We start from the raw sequence: 16113 nt of genomic DNA, 5'->3' as shown, positions 1-16113 counted from the left end.
TTAATTTAGTTTGCAATGGAGTGAAATTGTACTCCATCTTACTGAGAGTTTCTATTATTTTGGTTACTCCACACCAGTGCAAATTGCACACACCCATTATAATAAACATGTTAAATGCATACCCCTCTAAGACTGTGAATCAAATTTGACCATCATCATTTTTGTAAAGGCAGAATTGTTCATCCAGCAGCTTGTATTGGATCTCATTAGACCAGGGATGTGAGAAAATCATGATCAGTATTGAGAAGTTCATATGGCATTCTAGAACATGAAGCACCATAAAACATAAAAACGTGTGTATGGTTTCTTGTTTAGTGTAGTGTTTTGTGTAGTCACCCGCTCTCATTCAGTACAAAATAATCAATGTAGAATACATGGTTCAATAATAATCCTGCAAATTTACAGACAGTAATGGCTATTCATTTTATGACCTGTGCTGGAGAATATCTGTCTATTCCTGGTTGGGACAGGAGCTCCAGGAGCTGCTGTGAAGGAATTGATAGTAAGAAGGACGCTCCTAACTCGGGGAGGAGAGCACTGAGGTCACTCAGCTCTGCGGGAGCCATGCTGCTGGCATTCAACGTACGCATTGCTGTGATCAACCAGGACGATAGCTGTCCAAGTAGAACAGTTTGGTCAGTAAAAAAAAAAAAAAACAAAAAAAAAACAATAATAGAAGGTCATAACAGTTCTAGGGAGGTTTTATGATATGAATGTTTGTCTCACCCTGCCACGAGCACTAATGAAGCCCTTGGATACACACCAAACCAACTTCCTCTGAAGAGTGGATGACAGAGCTGAGTCCAGAAGAAATGAATGCAGGTCAAGTGGATCCAAGTAACACGCAAAGACACCTAGCCTGCAAAACAACATTATAGCCCTTTACTATCATTACCATGCAATATATATTTTCTATGTAAAAAGATACAAAATGTATTTATTCGGTAACCTTGATATTTATTTCTGCCACTCAAAAATACAATCTACAGTCAATCCTAGTATATGTAAGGCGACTGATTGGACTGAGGTAACTATCTGAAGAAAAAAAGAAAATGTGCGCAAAACTATGGTACAATGGTGTACTTTTTTATGAACATGCATAAAATAAAAACCATGAAGGGATTTCCATTACTTCTTTCTGTAAGCATTAAAACGCACAAAGATTTAACTGTCCCACCTCGATATGTTATCAACAGTGACATTGTTGTTCCTGCTGAAAATAGTCCGCACAACATGGCGTCCTCTCACACCATCCAGGCTGCTATTGCCTAGCAACTCCACCAGAGGTGTAAGCTAAATGGGGAAACAGTCTGTAAGAATATTATTTAACATGAAATGACTAAAATGAACCCCAGCATATTCACGGTTTGACATTCGTAAATGTGTTTATTTACAGAACATATCCTCCATTATTCCCTGAAAAACCTACCTATATGCTGCTTTTGTGTTCAGGCCAAAGCCATGTTTCATATAAAAATATTGCTTCAGTGCCATCTGGTGGCATCTAGGCCAGAAACTATGTTGAACTGAGGGAAGGAGCTGCATTTAGTCAAGCAACAGCTTTGTCTAAGGTCTGCCACAGGCCAAGCGTAATGCCTGAAATCCACTTTTATGCAGTGTGTGGACTTCTGTCATTAGTTTTCATGGGTTTTGGCCACTGGTTTTGCTGCACTTCAAAATTTGAATGTTCACAATCTTCACAATGTTGCAAATATAACAGCCAATCAAACTGCACATGAGCGTTCACCCAAAAAAAAATAAGTTTTTGAATTCTAAGCATAAGTGAGACCCAGCCAGACGCCATGCCATACAAATACAGTGTGTGTGTGTGTATATATATATATATATATATATATATAGTGTTTTATAATAATACTCAACTATATTTTTTATTTCATATGTACCTGTGGCGAGAGAGTAAGGGATGGAGAATCTCTGTCGTCAAAAACCCAGTTGCTTTCAGTGAATGGGGCGATCGATTATTGCCAACAGCCTCTCAAAGTATCCACATTCTCTCCTTTATAATAGCCCGTTTGTCATGAGCGGTGCCCTGCAGTCCTTTTTGTTGGAGCCTGGTGGCGCTTTGCGCCCCGCTCGCCCTCTCTCTCTCTCTTCACAGTAATCAGCACCATCTCGGCCGCGCACCTGTCATCAAGCAGCCCTCATCATCACCTGCATAAAAGCCTGCCAGAACCCAGAAATTCCCGCCGCAGTATTAACACTCTCCTGCGGTACCACGGCTTCCTCAGTCTCCACGTAAGCTTACTCAATTCCTCGTGTCCTCTCTGACCTCTGTGTCTCTCCTTGTCCTCAGTGTTCCCTCCGTGTTCCTCGCATCCACGACGTCAAGCCAACCGCCTGTCCTCGCCACCGTCTGCCACACGTTCCATGCCTCAACAACCCTATCTCAATGACCATCTCCAAAGGACAACTACAACCCGACCCTGCCAAGAGCCAAGCAGTCGTTACCTGGCCCACTCCCACCAACCGCAAAGAACTAAGTTTCCTTGGATTTGCCAACTTCTACTGTCGATTCATCCGTAATTACAGCTAGGTCGCTATTTCCCTCACCAGCTCCCCCTTTCAGTGGACCCCGGCAGCATCCCAAGCATTCAGTCAACTCAAGACCCTGTTCACCAGTGCTCACGACCCCTCCCTCCAGTTCGTGGTGGAGGTTGACGCCTCGGACAGCAGGGGCCATCCTCTCGCAGCGGGACCCCATGGCCCAGAAACTTCACCCCTGTGCCTTTTTTTCCTGTTGCCTGTCCCCTGCCGAGAGGAACTACGATGTCGGCAACCAAGAGCTGCTGGCCATGATATGGGCCTTGGAAGAGTGAGGGGACTCAACTGCCGTTTATCATTTGGGCTGACCACAAGAATCTTTCTTACCCCCGTTCCACCAAACGCCTTAACCCCCGACAAGCTCGCTGGGCCCTCTTCTTGAGCAGGTTTAATTTCAAGTCTCTTCTTCCGTCCTGGTTCCCGAAACGGCAAACCCAATGCCCTGTCTCAAATTTACTCACCCCCCTCCAGTGCTGAAGAGCCGGAATCCATCCTTCCGTCCTCGTGCTTCATAGGAGCAGCCACTTGGAAGATCAAACAGTTGGTTAAGGAGGCTCAAAAGACTCACCCGGATCCCAAGACCGGGCCTCCGAACCGCCTGTTCGTACCCGATTCCGCACGCTCTGACGTCGTTCAGTAGGCCCACAACTCCAAACTCACTTGTCATCCCGGGATCACCCACACCATTCAATTCATCCGGCAGCACTTCTGGTGGGCCAGCCTGCTCCGTCTGTGCCCGAGGGAATTCTTCACACCTGCCCCCAGCTGGTCTTCTGCGTCCCTTGCCTTTCCCAAGCTGCCCTTGGTCCCATATCGCTCTGGACTTTATTACTGGCCTACCCCGCTCTGATGGTAACTCTATCATTCTCACCATTGTCGATCGCTTTTCCAAATATGCCCATTACGTACCCCTCCCCAAACTACCATCTGCCTTCGAAACTGCTAACCTCCTTGTCCAGCATGTGTTTAGACTCCACGGTATTCCCATCGACATTGTCTCTGACCGAGGTCCTCAGTTCTCATCCCTAGTCTGGAAGGAATTCTGTAAAGTGGTGGGCGCAGCAGCCAGCTTGTCCTCAGGATACTAACGGCCAGACAGAGCGGGCCCTGGAATCTGCCTTCTGTTGTGTTGCCGCATGCAACCCCTCCTCCTGGAGCTCATTCATCCCGTGGTTTGACTATGCCCACAACTCCCTCACCAGCTCTGCTACCGGTATGTCCCCGTTCACGGCCTAATACAGTTTACCAACATCCTTTATTTAAGGAGCAGGCGGTGGCGGTTCCCGCAGTTAAGGGTACACCTCAAAAGGGTCTAGGCCATGTGGAAAGATGTCCGGGCGGCCTTGACCCGATCCACCGACAGAAACAAACGGCTTGCAGACCTTCATCGCTCTCCTACACCTGAGTACAAGGTGGGTCAGTCAGTTTGGCTTTCTTCCCATGACCTCCCTCACCAGACGGAATCACGCAAACTCATTCCGTACTTCATTTGTCCTTTCCCTATTACTAAAATTATCAATCCCACGTCGGTTCAGCTGAAACTTCTGCAGTCTCTAAAAATTCATCCCACATTCCATGTGTCGCTACTCAAGCCTGTCTCCACCTGCGCTCTGAGACCTCCGGCTGTACCACCTCCACCCCCCACCCCCGTGTCATCGACAACCATCCGGCCTTCACTGTTTCGCGCATCCTTGATGTTGGCCCTGGGGGAGGTGTTACCAGCACCTGGTAGACTGGGAGGGGTATGGTCCGGAGGAGCGTTCCTGGATTTCCTGTAAGCTGATTTTGGATGGCTCCCTTCTTCGTGACTTTTATGTAGCTCACCCGGGGAAACCTGGTAAGATGCCGGGGGGTGTCCGTTGAGAGAGGGGTACTGTCATGAGCGGTGCTCTGCAGTCCTTTTGTTGGAGCCTGGTGGCGCTTTGTGCCCCTCTCTCTCTCTTTTCACAGTAATCAACACCATCTCGGCCGCGCACCTGTCATCAATCGGCCCTCATCACCTGCATAAAAGCCTGCCAGAACCCGGAAACTCTCGCCGCAGTATTAACACTCTCCTGCGGTACCACGGCTCCTCAGTCTCCACGTAAGCTTACTCAATTCCCCGTGTCCTCTCTGACCTCTGGGTCTCTCCTTGTCCTCAGTGTTCCTCGCAGCTACGACGTCAAGCCAGCCACCTGTCCTCGCCACCGCCTGCCACACGTTCCATGCCTCAACAACTCGCCAGCATACCTCCAGGACCATCTCCATTCCCCTTTGTTCAATAAAGCTTTTGATCAAAACACCTCCGCCTGCGCTTGGGTCCCATCTGGATCAACTCGTGACAGTTTCCTCTCGTTACCTGCTTCTTCCCTGGCAATATAGTATTGCAGAGTGTATTGTACGTGGAGTTTCAAAACTGAATTCAGGGTTGCAGTTTTTCTGTTGCAGCATGGTGCTCAATCACTAGGTGTACAGTGAAGCGTCACCAACTAATAATTTTGTGATGGTTCACTTCAGTTACATTCGGCCTGTGTGCAGCGAGCCTGATAAAAAAAAAAAAAAATTTACTTTGCCACCATCTTGTGGCATCTATAGGCAATTACAAACTTTTGTGTAGGTGTCAATTACTCCGGGATTTTGTCAGGGCTCACTCCCTATCCACCATGAATAGCAGGGGTTCAATGTATTCAATGACTATGAAAAACTTTTGGTGCTACCTGTTGTGAAGTCAGTTGCTGAAAACGACTGACGGGAAGGTAAGGCAGTAGTGGGAGGATGGAGATGAGGAAGTACGGGTGGCCAGGTGGGGACATCACCCACCACACTTGACTGTAGGAGTCTTTTCACCAATGCCTTTTTCTGCGGCGACTTCATCTCTGAGCTACGGTCACGGATGGCAGCCAATCTTCAAACAAAACCAAAAGTCTGGCGTCAGGACACTGTAGCCTGCATTTGATCCTTCGCTAGTCAGCAACTCACACGCTGTCATTTATAATGACGGAAGCTGGGAAGCTCATGATGTCGGAGACAGACATGAATGGGATGAACTGGGACAGGTCCACAAAGAGTTCTGGGGTCACTCGGGGGAATTTATGGATAAAAGCAGCAGTCATGGTTTCCATTGCCTGCAGCTCTTTTTGGGAAGCCTGACATTGGGGAAAAGAATAATGGGGGAAAAACAGATGTTGGTTCCAACAGAGCATCTGTTATATATTCAAAACTGATTGCGCATATCACAAGACAGCATCTGCTATATATGTCAAACAGAACTGTAATTCCTCCATCAAAGCAATGGCCGCCTCCTGCCCAAAAAAAAAATAATCTTTAAGAAATCTTGTATCAGGGGGGAAAAAGGGAGCCACAAGAATGTTTTAGTAGTGTAACTGAAGCGTTCAAACAAACCCGGCTGGTTTCAACATGAATGTGATCCCAGCTTTGATGCATATGAGAGAGGAACCGCTTGACGGCGTCTTTCTCAGCAGACATCACGAGAGTGCGAATGCTGTCTTCCGGCATCTGGAGGTATTCCTGGAAAACGGCAATAAATAAAAATGTACAGTTCAGTGAGTAGATCTTTTATAGCATCTCTTATAACAATGTTTCCCAACCTACCTAGGTACATATTTTATGTAAAATCTAACGACACACCACCAAACAAAAATGTCACATTCGGAACCTATCCTCTGTTTGCCAGTTTTTGGTGCTCAGGCCAAAGCAATAACAGTATAGTTTAAGCGCCATCTGGTGGTATCTTGGTGTCACGAAAGTATGTTGATGTGAGCTGAGGAGTTTCATTTCTTTTCATTTTCATGTGGTTCTTTGCTGCCATCCTGCTGGCATTGAAGGGTAATTACACCTTTAAGGAGGGGCATCAGTTACAGGCAGATTTTTACTGTACTGTGATGCCTTGAGATAGGAGTTGAATTATTTTCATGACAACACTCGCAACTCAAAACACATTTCTTTCCCCATTGAAATGAAAGGGAATGACAATTGTTTCCAGCCTGCCCAGAAAAACCCAACAATTAAAAAACGTTTTTTAACAATGAAAATAGGACCATAATACAGTCTTTATACAAACATGTAGTAATAACATAATGATTGATGGTATTTGTTAGCCCTTGTATGGCATTTTGGATTGTTGGTGAAGATTAAGCAAAGCAGAAGGCAAGGCAAAGCTATATGGTTGTTTTAAGTATGCAACGTGTAATTTTCTTTGTTTGATGTTTAGTTTAACAGTAAACTTCAACTGGGAGTGACATCTACCAGCCTGAAGCGTCATTTTTGAAGAATTGTTCGCTATCTGGCTAACTGCTCCTTGTTGTAAAGTGAGTTAAGCTCACTGCCACCATACAGCACTAAGATCTAAAATGCTTGCTCAAGTCAAAGCAAAACAAAAATATTACAATTGGCCAAACGACAGCTTGTATCTTGAAAAACTTCATGTCACTTGTTTCTCAAGGCACCTCAGTAATGATGATTTCATCTTAGGTGTTAAATATGGCTCTGTTTAGTTGAACACAAAGCTGATATACTCACAGGAAATCATGACTTATTGCTTTGTATGAATGGCTACATGTGAATACACAAGTTAATTGTATCTTCTGCCATCTAGCGGAAGAGGACTTAATTGTTTTTTTCTGTCAATATATGTTGCTTGCAAAGATAGATGAACAAAGTGTCGTAAGTATTATTTGTAGTAAGTGATCATTTTTGGACCAATTAAGTGGTCCACCTGAAGATCTCTATCGGAAGAGTAGTTGGGAACAACTGTCTTATACAATGTACTGTAGATACCGTTTGTATACCTGCAACAGAACCCTCAGAGCAGATGAGTTGTTGTCCTGCTCAATGAGGTCCCACAAGACGGGCTGATGAGAAGAATCAAAATGTAGTTAATTAAGCCACCTAGCAGAGATTGTGAGCATGTGTGTGTTGTCTTACACTGAAACAACTCAGTAGGTCCTCTTTCAGGGTTGCATTCTGCTCCTGGCGGAGGAAGACTCCCACACTGTGAAGGACGCTAGTAGAGGCCTCCGGGTGTATCGTGCTCCAGGATGCGTTGTCAAGGAGACTAGAGAGGAGGATGGCCTGACCCAAACCTTGCCTTGCTTCTCCCTCCCCCTCATCCAGACCCGAAGAGAGACCGACCATGAAGTCCAGTACTCTTAACACATATCCGAGTGTCACAAAAAACCATTGGTTCTCCCCTCCTTCTACCTCACACACACTCAGCTTGTTTAAGACATCCAGCATCAAAGGGGCCGGATTCACGCACAGCTGTGATGTGTCAAACTCATATTGAGCTGGCAGGCTGTCAAAAAACCTCTGAAGTAAGCACTTGCTGCCTTCTACCTCTGCTTGGAGATCAGCACAAAAGTCAGACAAGCGGGGCATTGATTTCAGCAGCTGATGGTAGAGCGATGCGTTAAGGCACATGAGCTCTCTCAGTCCGTGCGTCTGCCCACACAGTTCCAGCATGGTAACATTGAGGAACGTCTGCACAGCCCACTCCTTGTACTTACAAGTGTCTTCAGTGGCATCGACACGGGAGGGGTTTTGTTGTCGAAAGCAGTATGTTGCAGCCCAGCTGCCCTCTGGGAAGAAGTGCTGGGAAACTGGGGGTTCTCTCCCACATAAAGCTGAAATAAGGGTTGAACTGTTGGGCAGGAAACAATGTCGGAAAGCCTGGGCACTCACCAGCCTTCTGCCCAACTGAGCGAGACAGCCTTCCTCAGGCGCTGGGCTTGGTTTTGAACCACTCAATAGGTGGGCACACAGATGCTTTATATCTGTGTGGTTGAACGCATTATAGTTGTGTGTCCTGGCAGCCTGTGAGTGAGGAATAAATAATGTATGTTATCATTTGGAAAAAAAATGCCCGCAAAATGAGCCTTGCTACGCCCGCGCACTCTGCGTGTTTGTACTGTGTTAACAAATTCCCCACAGCGACACAGGACAAAAACATGGCAGACGTGCTGTGCTGAAAGTGCTATTTTTAGCCAGAAAATGCTATACACTGTTCCCCTGCAGCGGCACGGTGGACGACTCCCTCACAGTTCTGAGGACCCGGGTTCAAATCCGGCCTCGCCTGTGTGGAGTATGCATGTTCTCCCCATCCCTGTGTGGGTTTTCTACGAGGACTCCGGTTTCCTCCCACATCCCAAACACATGCACGGTAGGTTAACTGGAGACTCTAAATTGCCTGTAGGTGTGAATGAGAGTGTGAATGGTTGTTTTTTTTTATATGTGCCCTGCGATTGGCTGGCGACCAGTTCAGGGTGTACCCTGCCTCTCGTCCAGAGTCAGCTGGGATAGACTTTAGCACGCACGCCACCCTAGTGTGGATAGGTGGTGTGGAAGATGAATGAATGAATCCATCCATCCATCCATTTTCTGTACCGCTTATCCTCACTACGCAGGCGCAGGCGTGATCGAACCTATCCCAGCTATCTTCGGGCGAGGGGCGGGGTACACCCAGAACTGGTCGCCAGCCAATCGCAGTGAATGAATGAATGTCCCCCCCGTAATTCGCAGGTGATAGGAACGCAGCCCTCCCTCAAGGAAATAATGTAAATCCAATTAATCAATTCCAGACACCCAAAAATATTAACAAAACAATACATTTCAAAGAGAATAACCAGCTTTTCATAGAGAAATCAGTGTGAAATAAATATGACAAATGAAGTGGATAAATGAACATTTAACATCGCTTTTACTTTTTTTTAATGAATCTTGATGGAGTATGGAAGACAGCCAGGAGGGCGGCAAGGGGAGTCACTTTCATACTTTCTACAAGTTATTTATTGAGGTCTATCGTGTTTCTGGTAAGGAATCACCGATGAAAAACAACTTTCAGTATGATGCAGTGTTATTCTACAGTACCTATGTTGTGGCCAGTGGGTGTCGGCCTCACCTGATGTGCTCTTTGCAGCCAAAAAGAGGAGTTGGCACAGACCGTGTTGTTGAATTCATTTGCAAAGAACTCGCTGCACACATGAACCCACAGGAAGTCCTCCTCGGCCACAGACAAGTACCAAGCTGCATCGGAGCATGTGGAATGCAGGTCCGTACCCATTTTACCCACTGCAGGACTCACTGACCCGTTCTCCCATTCGAAAAGTTTACAGTAGAGGAACACTGTGAAGTTGGAAACACCGCTCAGTCCTGAAATGGATTCATTGCACGCCGCCTCCAGAATTTCTGCAGTGATTGAATACTCCATTTCATTTTGTTGGTCACTCTCTCTTCTTGGTTGTCGCTGATTGCGATGATCATGAAGCCTTTTGGGATTGATTTGATGGGAAGGTGAGGATTCAGGAGTCAAGTATGGAGGTGTTTGTCGGAAGCCATTTCCATCATTGGCGGGGCAGGACAGAAATGGCAGTGAACTTGGGAGACCCTCGGTGCTGACACCCAAAGCTTGAGTGTTCCAGGTCACATTATGTCTTATACCCCTACATTTGCACAAACGTAAGACCCATCAGTTATCTCACTCAGTTTTAAAGACAATTTGCTGCCAATGGGAAATACAGTATACCGTTTAAATGATCTTACCATAAGATTAACTGCCTCAGGTCGCCTTAGAGAGATAGAGACATGAAAACAAATATCATGAGTGCGAGTTGGAAAAAGCAACTAGACACCCCCAACACACACCCAAACACACACACACACCCACACACACACACGATATTATCTGATGCAACACAACAGATCCACCAGCAAACACCGCAAATCCTGCAATATAATATTACTGATAACAAAGAAAGGGCAAAGAGATTAGCTAAATCCACACAAGGTACTCAAGTGACCAGGTTGACCTAAAGCAGTGTGAGCAGGTTTTTATCTAAAACATGTAGTGGTTCAAAATATTCCATCCATTTTCTGTACCGCTGTATCCTCACAAGGGTCGCGGGCATGCTGGAGCCTATCCCAGCGATCTTCGGGCGAAAGGCGGGGTAGACCCTGAACTGGTCGCCAGCCAATCGCAGGGCACATAGAAGCAAAGAACCATTCGCGCACACATCCACACCTACGGGCAATTTAGAGTCTTCAATCAACCTACCACTGGCTTTTCTGGTGTGTGCAAATTGGCCACCAGGGATCAGTATGATACTGTCATACAGACACAAATGAAGAAGACTTTCACTTTTTTTTTGTAGCTCATAAACTGCTGTAAGATTACTGTTTTTTGTTTTGTTTTGTTTTGTTTTTACAGTGGATAAAGAATGACTGTGAACATTTTTTCCAGTCTATATGTGGTGATGCACCATTTTTGTTGAAATAGCCGTTGCTTAAAGCGTTATAACACCGCCACATAAATGCTATTAATTAGCGTATATGGTGTTTAACCTTTTTATGTTAGCATTAAGATGGCTGACGGAAAGGCTAATCTTTGTGGTTGCTTCTTTGTGGTTGCTTTAAATACACTAATCTTTGTTTTCTTTTTAGTTTCACAGTAAATTTCTACTGGGAGTGGCAATAAACAGCTTGAAGCCTCTTTTTGGAAGAATTGTTCACTATCTGCCATACCATCTACCATACAGTCCCCGTACTGTATGGTAGATGGTAAAAATGTTTCTAAAATCCCGCTCAATCAATAAATTCATGAAAAAACAATTGATGATTTAAGTATGACTTATTCAACTGCCAACATTGCTCTTCTTACAAATCATGTTCCATTTGCGCTATTTAAGTCGAGTTTTTAGGGCAAGTGACGTTTGGAATGTCAGGGTAATTTTGTTGAGTTGACTTTGAGAACCGGAATTTCAGCATGCATGACCTTAAAGGTTGGATATTTGTAACTGAAACTCGTCAGCCAATCGGAAAAAGGGTTCCTTGAGTAGCAGATGAAACAAAAAGCTCGAGGAGATACTGTATCTTGAGAAATAATTAAGTTAAACTGTTTTTACTCTAACTTGAAGGCGTTTTTTTTGACCAGATTTTCTATCTGGGATAATGACACAAAAACCCCGTATACAAAATATTTTTCCCCCGTATACAAAATATTTATTTTCTCCAGAACGCATCATCTCATTTTCAAAATTCTTGGTGTGTTGCACTCAGGTTGAATTGGCCAATCTAACCAGTATTTTGACAGACTGTCATTTTTGGAAAATCTTGTCACATTGCTACAATGAACCAGTATCAGGCTGTTGATCATTTAGCACCAGTCCACAAATAATAGTTTTAAAAATCTGATTTTAATTGTTAATGACTATCAACACCTGCCAGATATTTCGAGTTACAAAAAAATGCAGACATCTCCCATGTCTTCCATGTAATTTTACCACATCGTTGTCAAAATGCTGTCCCTCAACTCTTAACCGGAACACGCAATAGGGAGCATATAACTCGTATTCTGGCCTCTAACCCTCACCCTGCCTGTGCACGTTACAGTTCGTTTTAAGATTCTTTTCTCTGTTTTCAATTATCTAAATGGTCTCGCCCCACCTAACCTCTGAGCTGCCCATCCCTAGACTCCCGCCCGGTGCCTCAGGTCAGCTGACCAGCTGCTCCTGGAGTCTTATGTTCCATGTTCAATTTTCATTTATTGTATGTACTGCGGTGGCACGGTGGACGACTGGTTAGCACATCTGGCTCACAGTTCTGGGGACCGGCACCTGTGTGGTGTTTGCATGTTCTCCCCGACCCTGTGTGGCTTTTCTAGGGTACTCCGGTTTCTTCTCAAACCCCCCCATGTATATATGTATATATGTACTGCACTTTGTTTGCCGTTGTAGTTGTTTTTTAAGTATTCTATAAATAACATTGAGTTGAGAATGGATACATGTTGTAAATTAACACAACTTATGAAAAATTGGTCAACCAGTGCAACTGGTGGAGACTGGTGATCAACAGCAAATGATTTACGGCAAATGTTATTATGAGATTTTTAAATAAATAAAATCTAATATCCATTTCTTAGTGAGCACAAGAAAAAAATTCTGATTTTTTGATTACAGACTCACATGGGGTTGGTATCTTGTGATTTTGACTTTTTTTTAAAGTTCATCTTTAGACATTTTTTTTAAACATTCCAACAAATGGTTTCATTGACAATGACAATCTCACGTGCTGCCATCGGCAGTTTAGCTTGTATTTTGTAATGTAGTTTGCAACACAACAGATCCGGTCGTGAGATATGCCAGGAAACTCACGGTTTTCTAATAAATCTGTTGGGGTGTCCATTGTATTTCTCAATTAAACAAAAAATTAAAATGTGTAAACATCCTAATCTATGGTCACTCATCTATAATTCCAACTGCCCTACACACTCACCAACTGAGCATTGTCCCTTTGTACTAGGCTGGGACATGTCCACCGCATTGCTGACATCGTCAAGCATTGCCATGGTAACTTGTGACACTTTCTTCCTCAGGTTACCATAAACAGAACTGCCCACTCTCTGCAGAAGGCCCATCCTGAGTCTATCCAAACTTTGAAAAAGAGCAAGATTGTTCTGTGCCGAGTTGCCTCCACTTGAGCGTGCCAGCGCTTGCAGGAATAAGCTTTGCATAGAATCTGGTTCATCCTGCGATGCGCTTGTGTCATCCTGGAAAGTATTTTCGAGCAATGCATCCTGCTTTATGGCTTCAGGGGGCAAGCTGAATGGCTTGATACGTCCACTCGAGCCTCTCCTGTGTTCGGCATCTTTCTCCGCCGAGTGCAAACTGACCACAGGCCTCCAGTTGCGCATTTCCAAGAAGCGCCGCACATACTGAAGCCAGCCGACCCCGAAGGGGCAGTCTGTGTGACCTTTCAGAGCGCAAATGAAGCCCTGCAGGCCGGCGTTGGCCTGCCCGTACATGCCACTGATCAGCGCCTGAAAAGCGGCCTCCAGCACAGCGCTCACCGTCCTCCAGTTTTGAGAAAACAAAGTCAAAAAGGGCTTGTGATGCTGACGCTGCAGGAGGGTCGTGAGTCTCTGCAGTATCCCCAGCAGCCAGTCCAAGTGGGGGCTGCCCCTCAGGGACAGAAACCAGTCCTTCACTCGGATGCTGGGTCGAGGCGGCACGCGGCCGTTCCACTGGCTCTGTGCAGCGTTCCCTTCAGATTGGAGAAAAAAATAGAGCACCTTCTCCCACAGCTGCTCGTCATACGAATCCAAAGGCGCCTCCTCCAGTCCCGCACTCATATCTTGAAGGTACTGGGAGATGTTGTGGAGGAAGCCAGAGAGATGACGTCGGTCAATCGGCTGGTTTCGTGAAGCCAGGTTCTTACCAGGAAGTAGTCCACTCACTGTTTGAAGGCCCTCCAGGATACTATTCACCCAAGGGTGCAGCATTGTTTCCCGCGAACTCTTTTGTGGACTCCAAACGCCTTCTTGACTCAATTTTGATAGGAACTCCTTGAGAATGGGATCTCTTTGTTGCTCTCTGCCTCTGGCTGAATAATTGCCATTTAAAGCAGCAAGACAAAGAACTGTTTAGTAGATAAAAGTGGGAATAAAACACATTTTAGTTTAATTGACGATGCACTAACCTGTTTTCTCAAAGGATCCTTGTCCCAGTAAAACAGCACAAACTAAGACGCTCGTGAATCGAAGAGTAGCCATGGTTGGCCTTTTGTCTGCAGTCTTCAATTCATTCCCATGGGAAACACATCTCTCCTCATGATGGTTTTCCTATTGATTTTGGAAAACAGAGCAATTCAATTTACTTTCACTGATAGGATTAACCTGAGGTAAAGGAGAGGGAGATTAAACCTTAATGACAGGTTGCCACATCTCCTTGCACACTTGCATGACTACTAAGCAATCTGACTGTAATTCAAAGATGGTTCTAGTTCTGATTTACGTTTTCAAAACTAGATTATTTGGATACAAAATGAAAGCTATGCTGTCATCACTCCTGGAAGTTTCTTTCATCAAGCTAATGCACGATGTGTTGTTTGCTGCGCCGACTCACTGACATTGGACCAACGTCCAGATGAAACTTACTGTATGGATGGTGAGACTTGAGTACATGTGAGCCAGGCTACTCTTAAACGCTCCACTTACTGTAAATGCTGAATACTTAAAAGTTCCTGTCAAGTGACAATAAATGTGACACACCGGAGATGAGTGTTGTTATCAACCCTCTCCAATCTGAATGAGTAAAAAATATTACCAAGTATATAAAATGAGGCTTCGAAATCGGGAAAAATCAAGCCATTCTCTCCGCTCTTGAACTCTGTAGACATGTCCGCTGAACGCGCTAACGGAACCCTCAACTCAACAATCAAATACCACTGCTACAACCTGTAAAAATGGATGCTACTTCGTTTACAATCTTTCTTATGCCTACTCATAACTATATGATTGAGTTGCAAACATATATCTGCTTAAAGCCTCCAGTGGCTGGAATATATCCTTCCATTCCCTGACAATGAGGCTCTCTAATGTGGCCACACCAGTGCAAAGACCCTGTCCACATGCTGAATATAACATCGGCATTATTTTTTTTTAGTCCCTCGCTCTTCCACCTTCTCTTCACGACGTGCGTGCACTGACGGCCAACAATGAGGCGCTCAAAAGCAGCCTCGCCAGCCCGAAACCAGTGCGCACACTGCCTGTCAAGTCGGACCTCTTTTTTCTTGCCTGTCTCCAAAGTGTGTCATGCGGAGCCATTTTAGCCCCCCCCCACACCACACAAATCAGGAAAACCAAAGTGGTGAAAAACATTTTCACGATAAATTTGCTTAATTCAAATCTTTCTGTGTAGATTGTCAGTCATCCGAGTCATGGTAGTCTGCAAAGGTTGCATCAAGACAACTGGACTTCTTGTTTGTTGAAGATGTTTTCATCTTTAATCCAAAAGGCTTTATTCAGTTCTAAATTTTAGACGTGGAGTGTGAAGTCTTGTGGATTAAAGGAGAATACATCTTCAACAAACAAGGTTTGTTTTACTTTCAGGTTGTTGTTTTTTAATACTTTCTAATAATGTAATAATAACCATGTACTTGTATACCTAATGCATACAAGACGTTTTATATTGTCAAAATCATGTTGAATTATTGCTGAATTTCATTTAAACAATCACTGGTCAAAAACATTTTCCTTATGAAGATCACACAATTACAATGACAGCAAAGAATAGGTGTGTGTTAAAATGTTTGTAATAATGGAAAAGAAATGACAGAACTCACCCGTGACTAAGTTGTTGAAGTATCAAGTGAGTTGCATTGTCTTCAGTGTGGTGGTATCAACATACTCTCTTACTAAGCTTTCACTCTCCTTGAACCCTCCTACTTGGTACCGGTGTTGACTTGCATCTATGGCATGGTGTGCGCAGACGTTATGGGCCAACAGAGAAATGAGAGCGATACCTCTGCCATTGTTAGGTAACTTGATGAAGAACAAATATATTGTTTTGGTCTCCCCCGTTCTCAACAGATTATGAGGTCACCAAATTAGTGAAAATCTGGATGGAGTTAATCACGTCCAGGACCTCGATCCCTGTCTATCAGTTCGTGGTCTCCTACTAAGCCCCCATTGAGCTGTCTCTCAGCGGGGGCTCACCGTAGGATTTGGCTTTGTTGGGGGTGTATTGTTGACCGAAGTGGTACAGGTTAGCAGGACGGAGGAGG

General features: G+C 44.8%; 1 protein-coding gene across 1 annotated transcript in view; it reads right to left on the bottom strand.

The window, feature by feature from the left end:
* Positions 1 to 13831, bottom strand: part of LOC133399419 (stereocilin-like) — a 41195-nt gene extending 27364 nt beyond the window's left edge. The window contains 12 exon segments of the mRNA XM_061671000.1: positions 432 to 614; positions 727 to 859; positions 1178 to 1293; positions 5259 to 5336; positions 5338 to 5446; positions 5521 to 5687; positions 5944 to 6069; positions 7350 to 7412; positions 7486 to 8373; positions 9458 to 9998; positions 10099 to 10123; positions 12826 to 13831. Coding sequence (XP_061526984.1) covers positions 432 to 614; positions 727 to 859; positions 1178 to 1293; positions 5259 to 5336; positions 5338 to 5446; positions 5521 to 5687; positions 5944 to 6069; positions 7350 to 7412; positions 7486 to 8373; positions 9458 to 9998; positions 10099 to 10123; positions 12826 to 13831 — 3435 coding nt within the window.
* Positions 13832 to 16113: the final 2282 nt, after the last annotated feature.

This window comes from Phycodurus eques, chromosome 2, assembly GCF_024500275.1.
Source record: "Phycodurus eques isolate BA_2022a chromosome 2, UOR_Pequ_1.1, whole genome shotgun sequence".
Lineage (NCBI taxonomy): Eukaryota > Metazoa > Chordata > Actinopteri > Syngnathiformes > Syngnathidae > Phycodurus > Phycodurus eques.
This window is presented reverse-complemented; position numbering and strand designations above follow the sequence as displayed.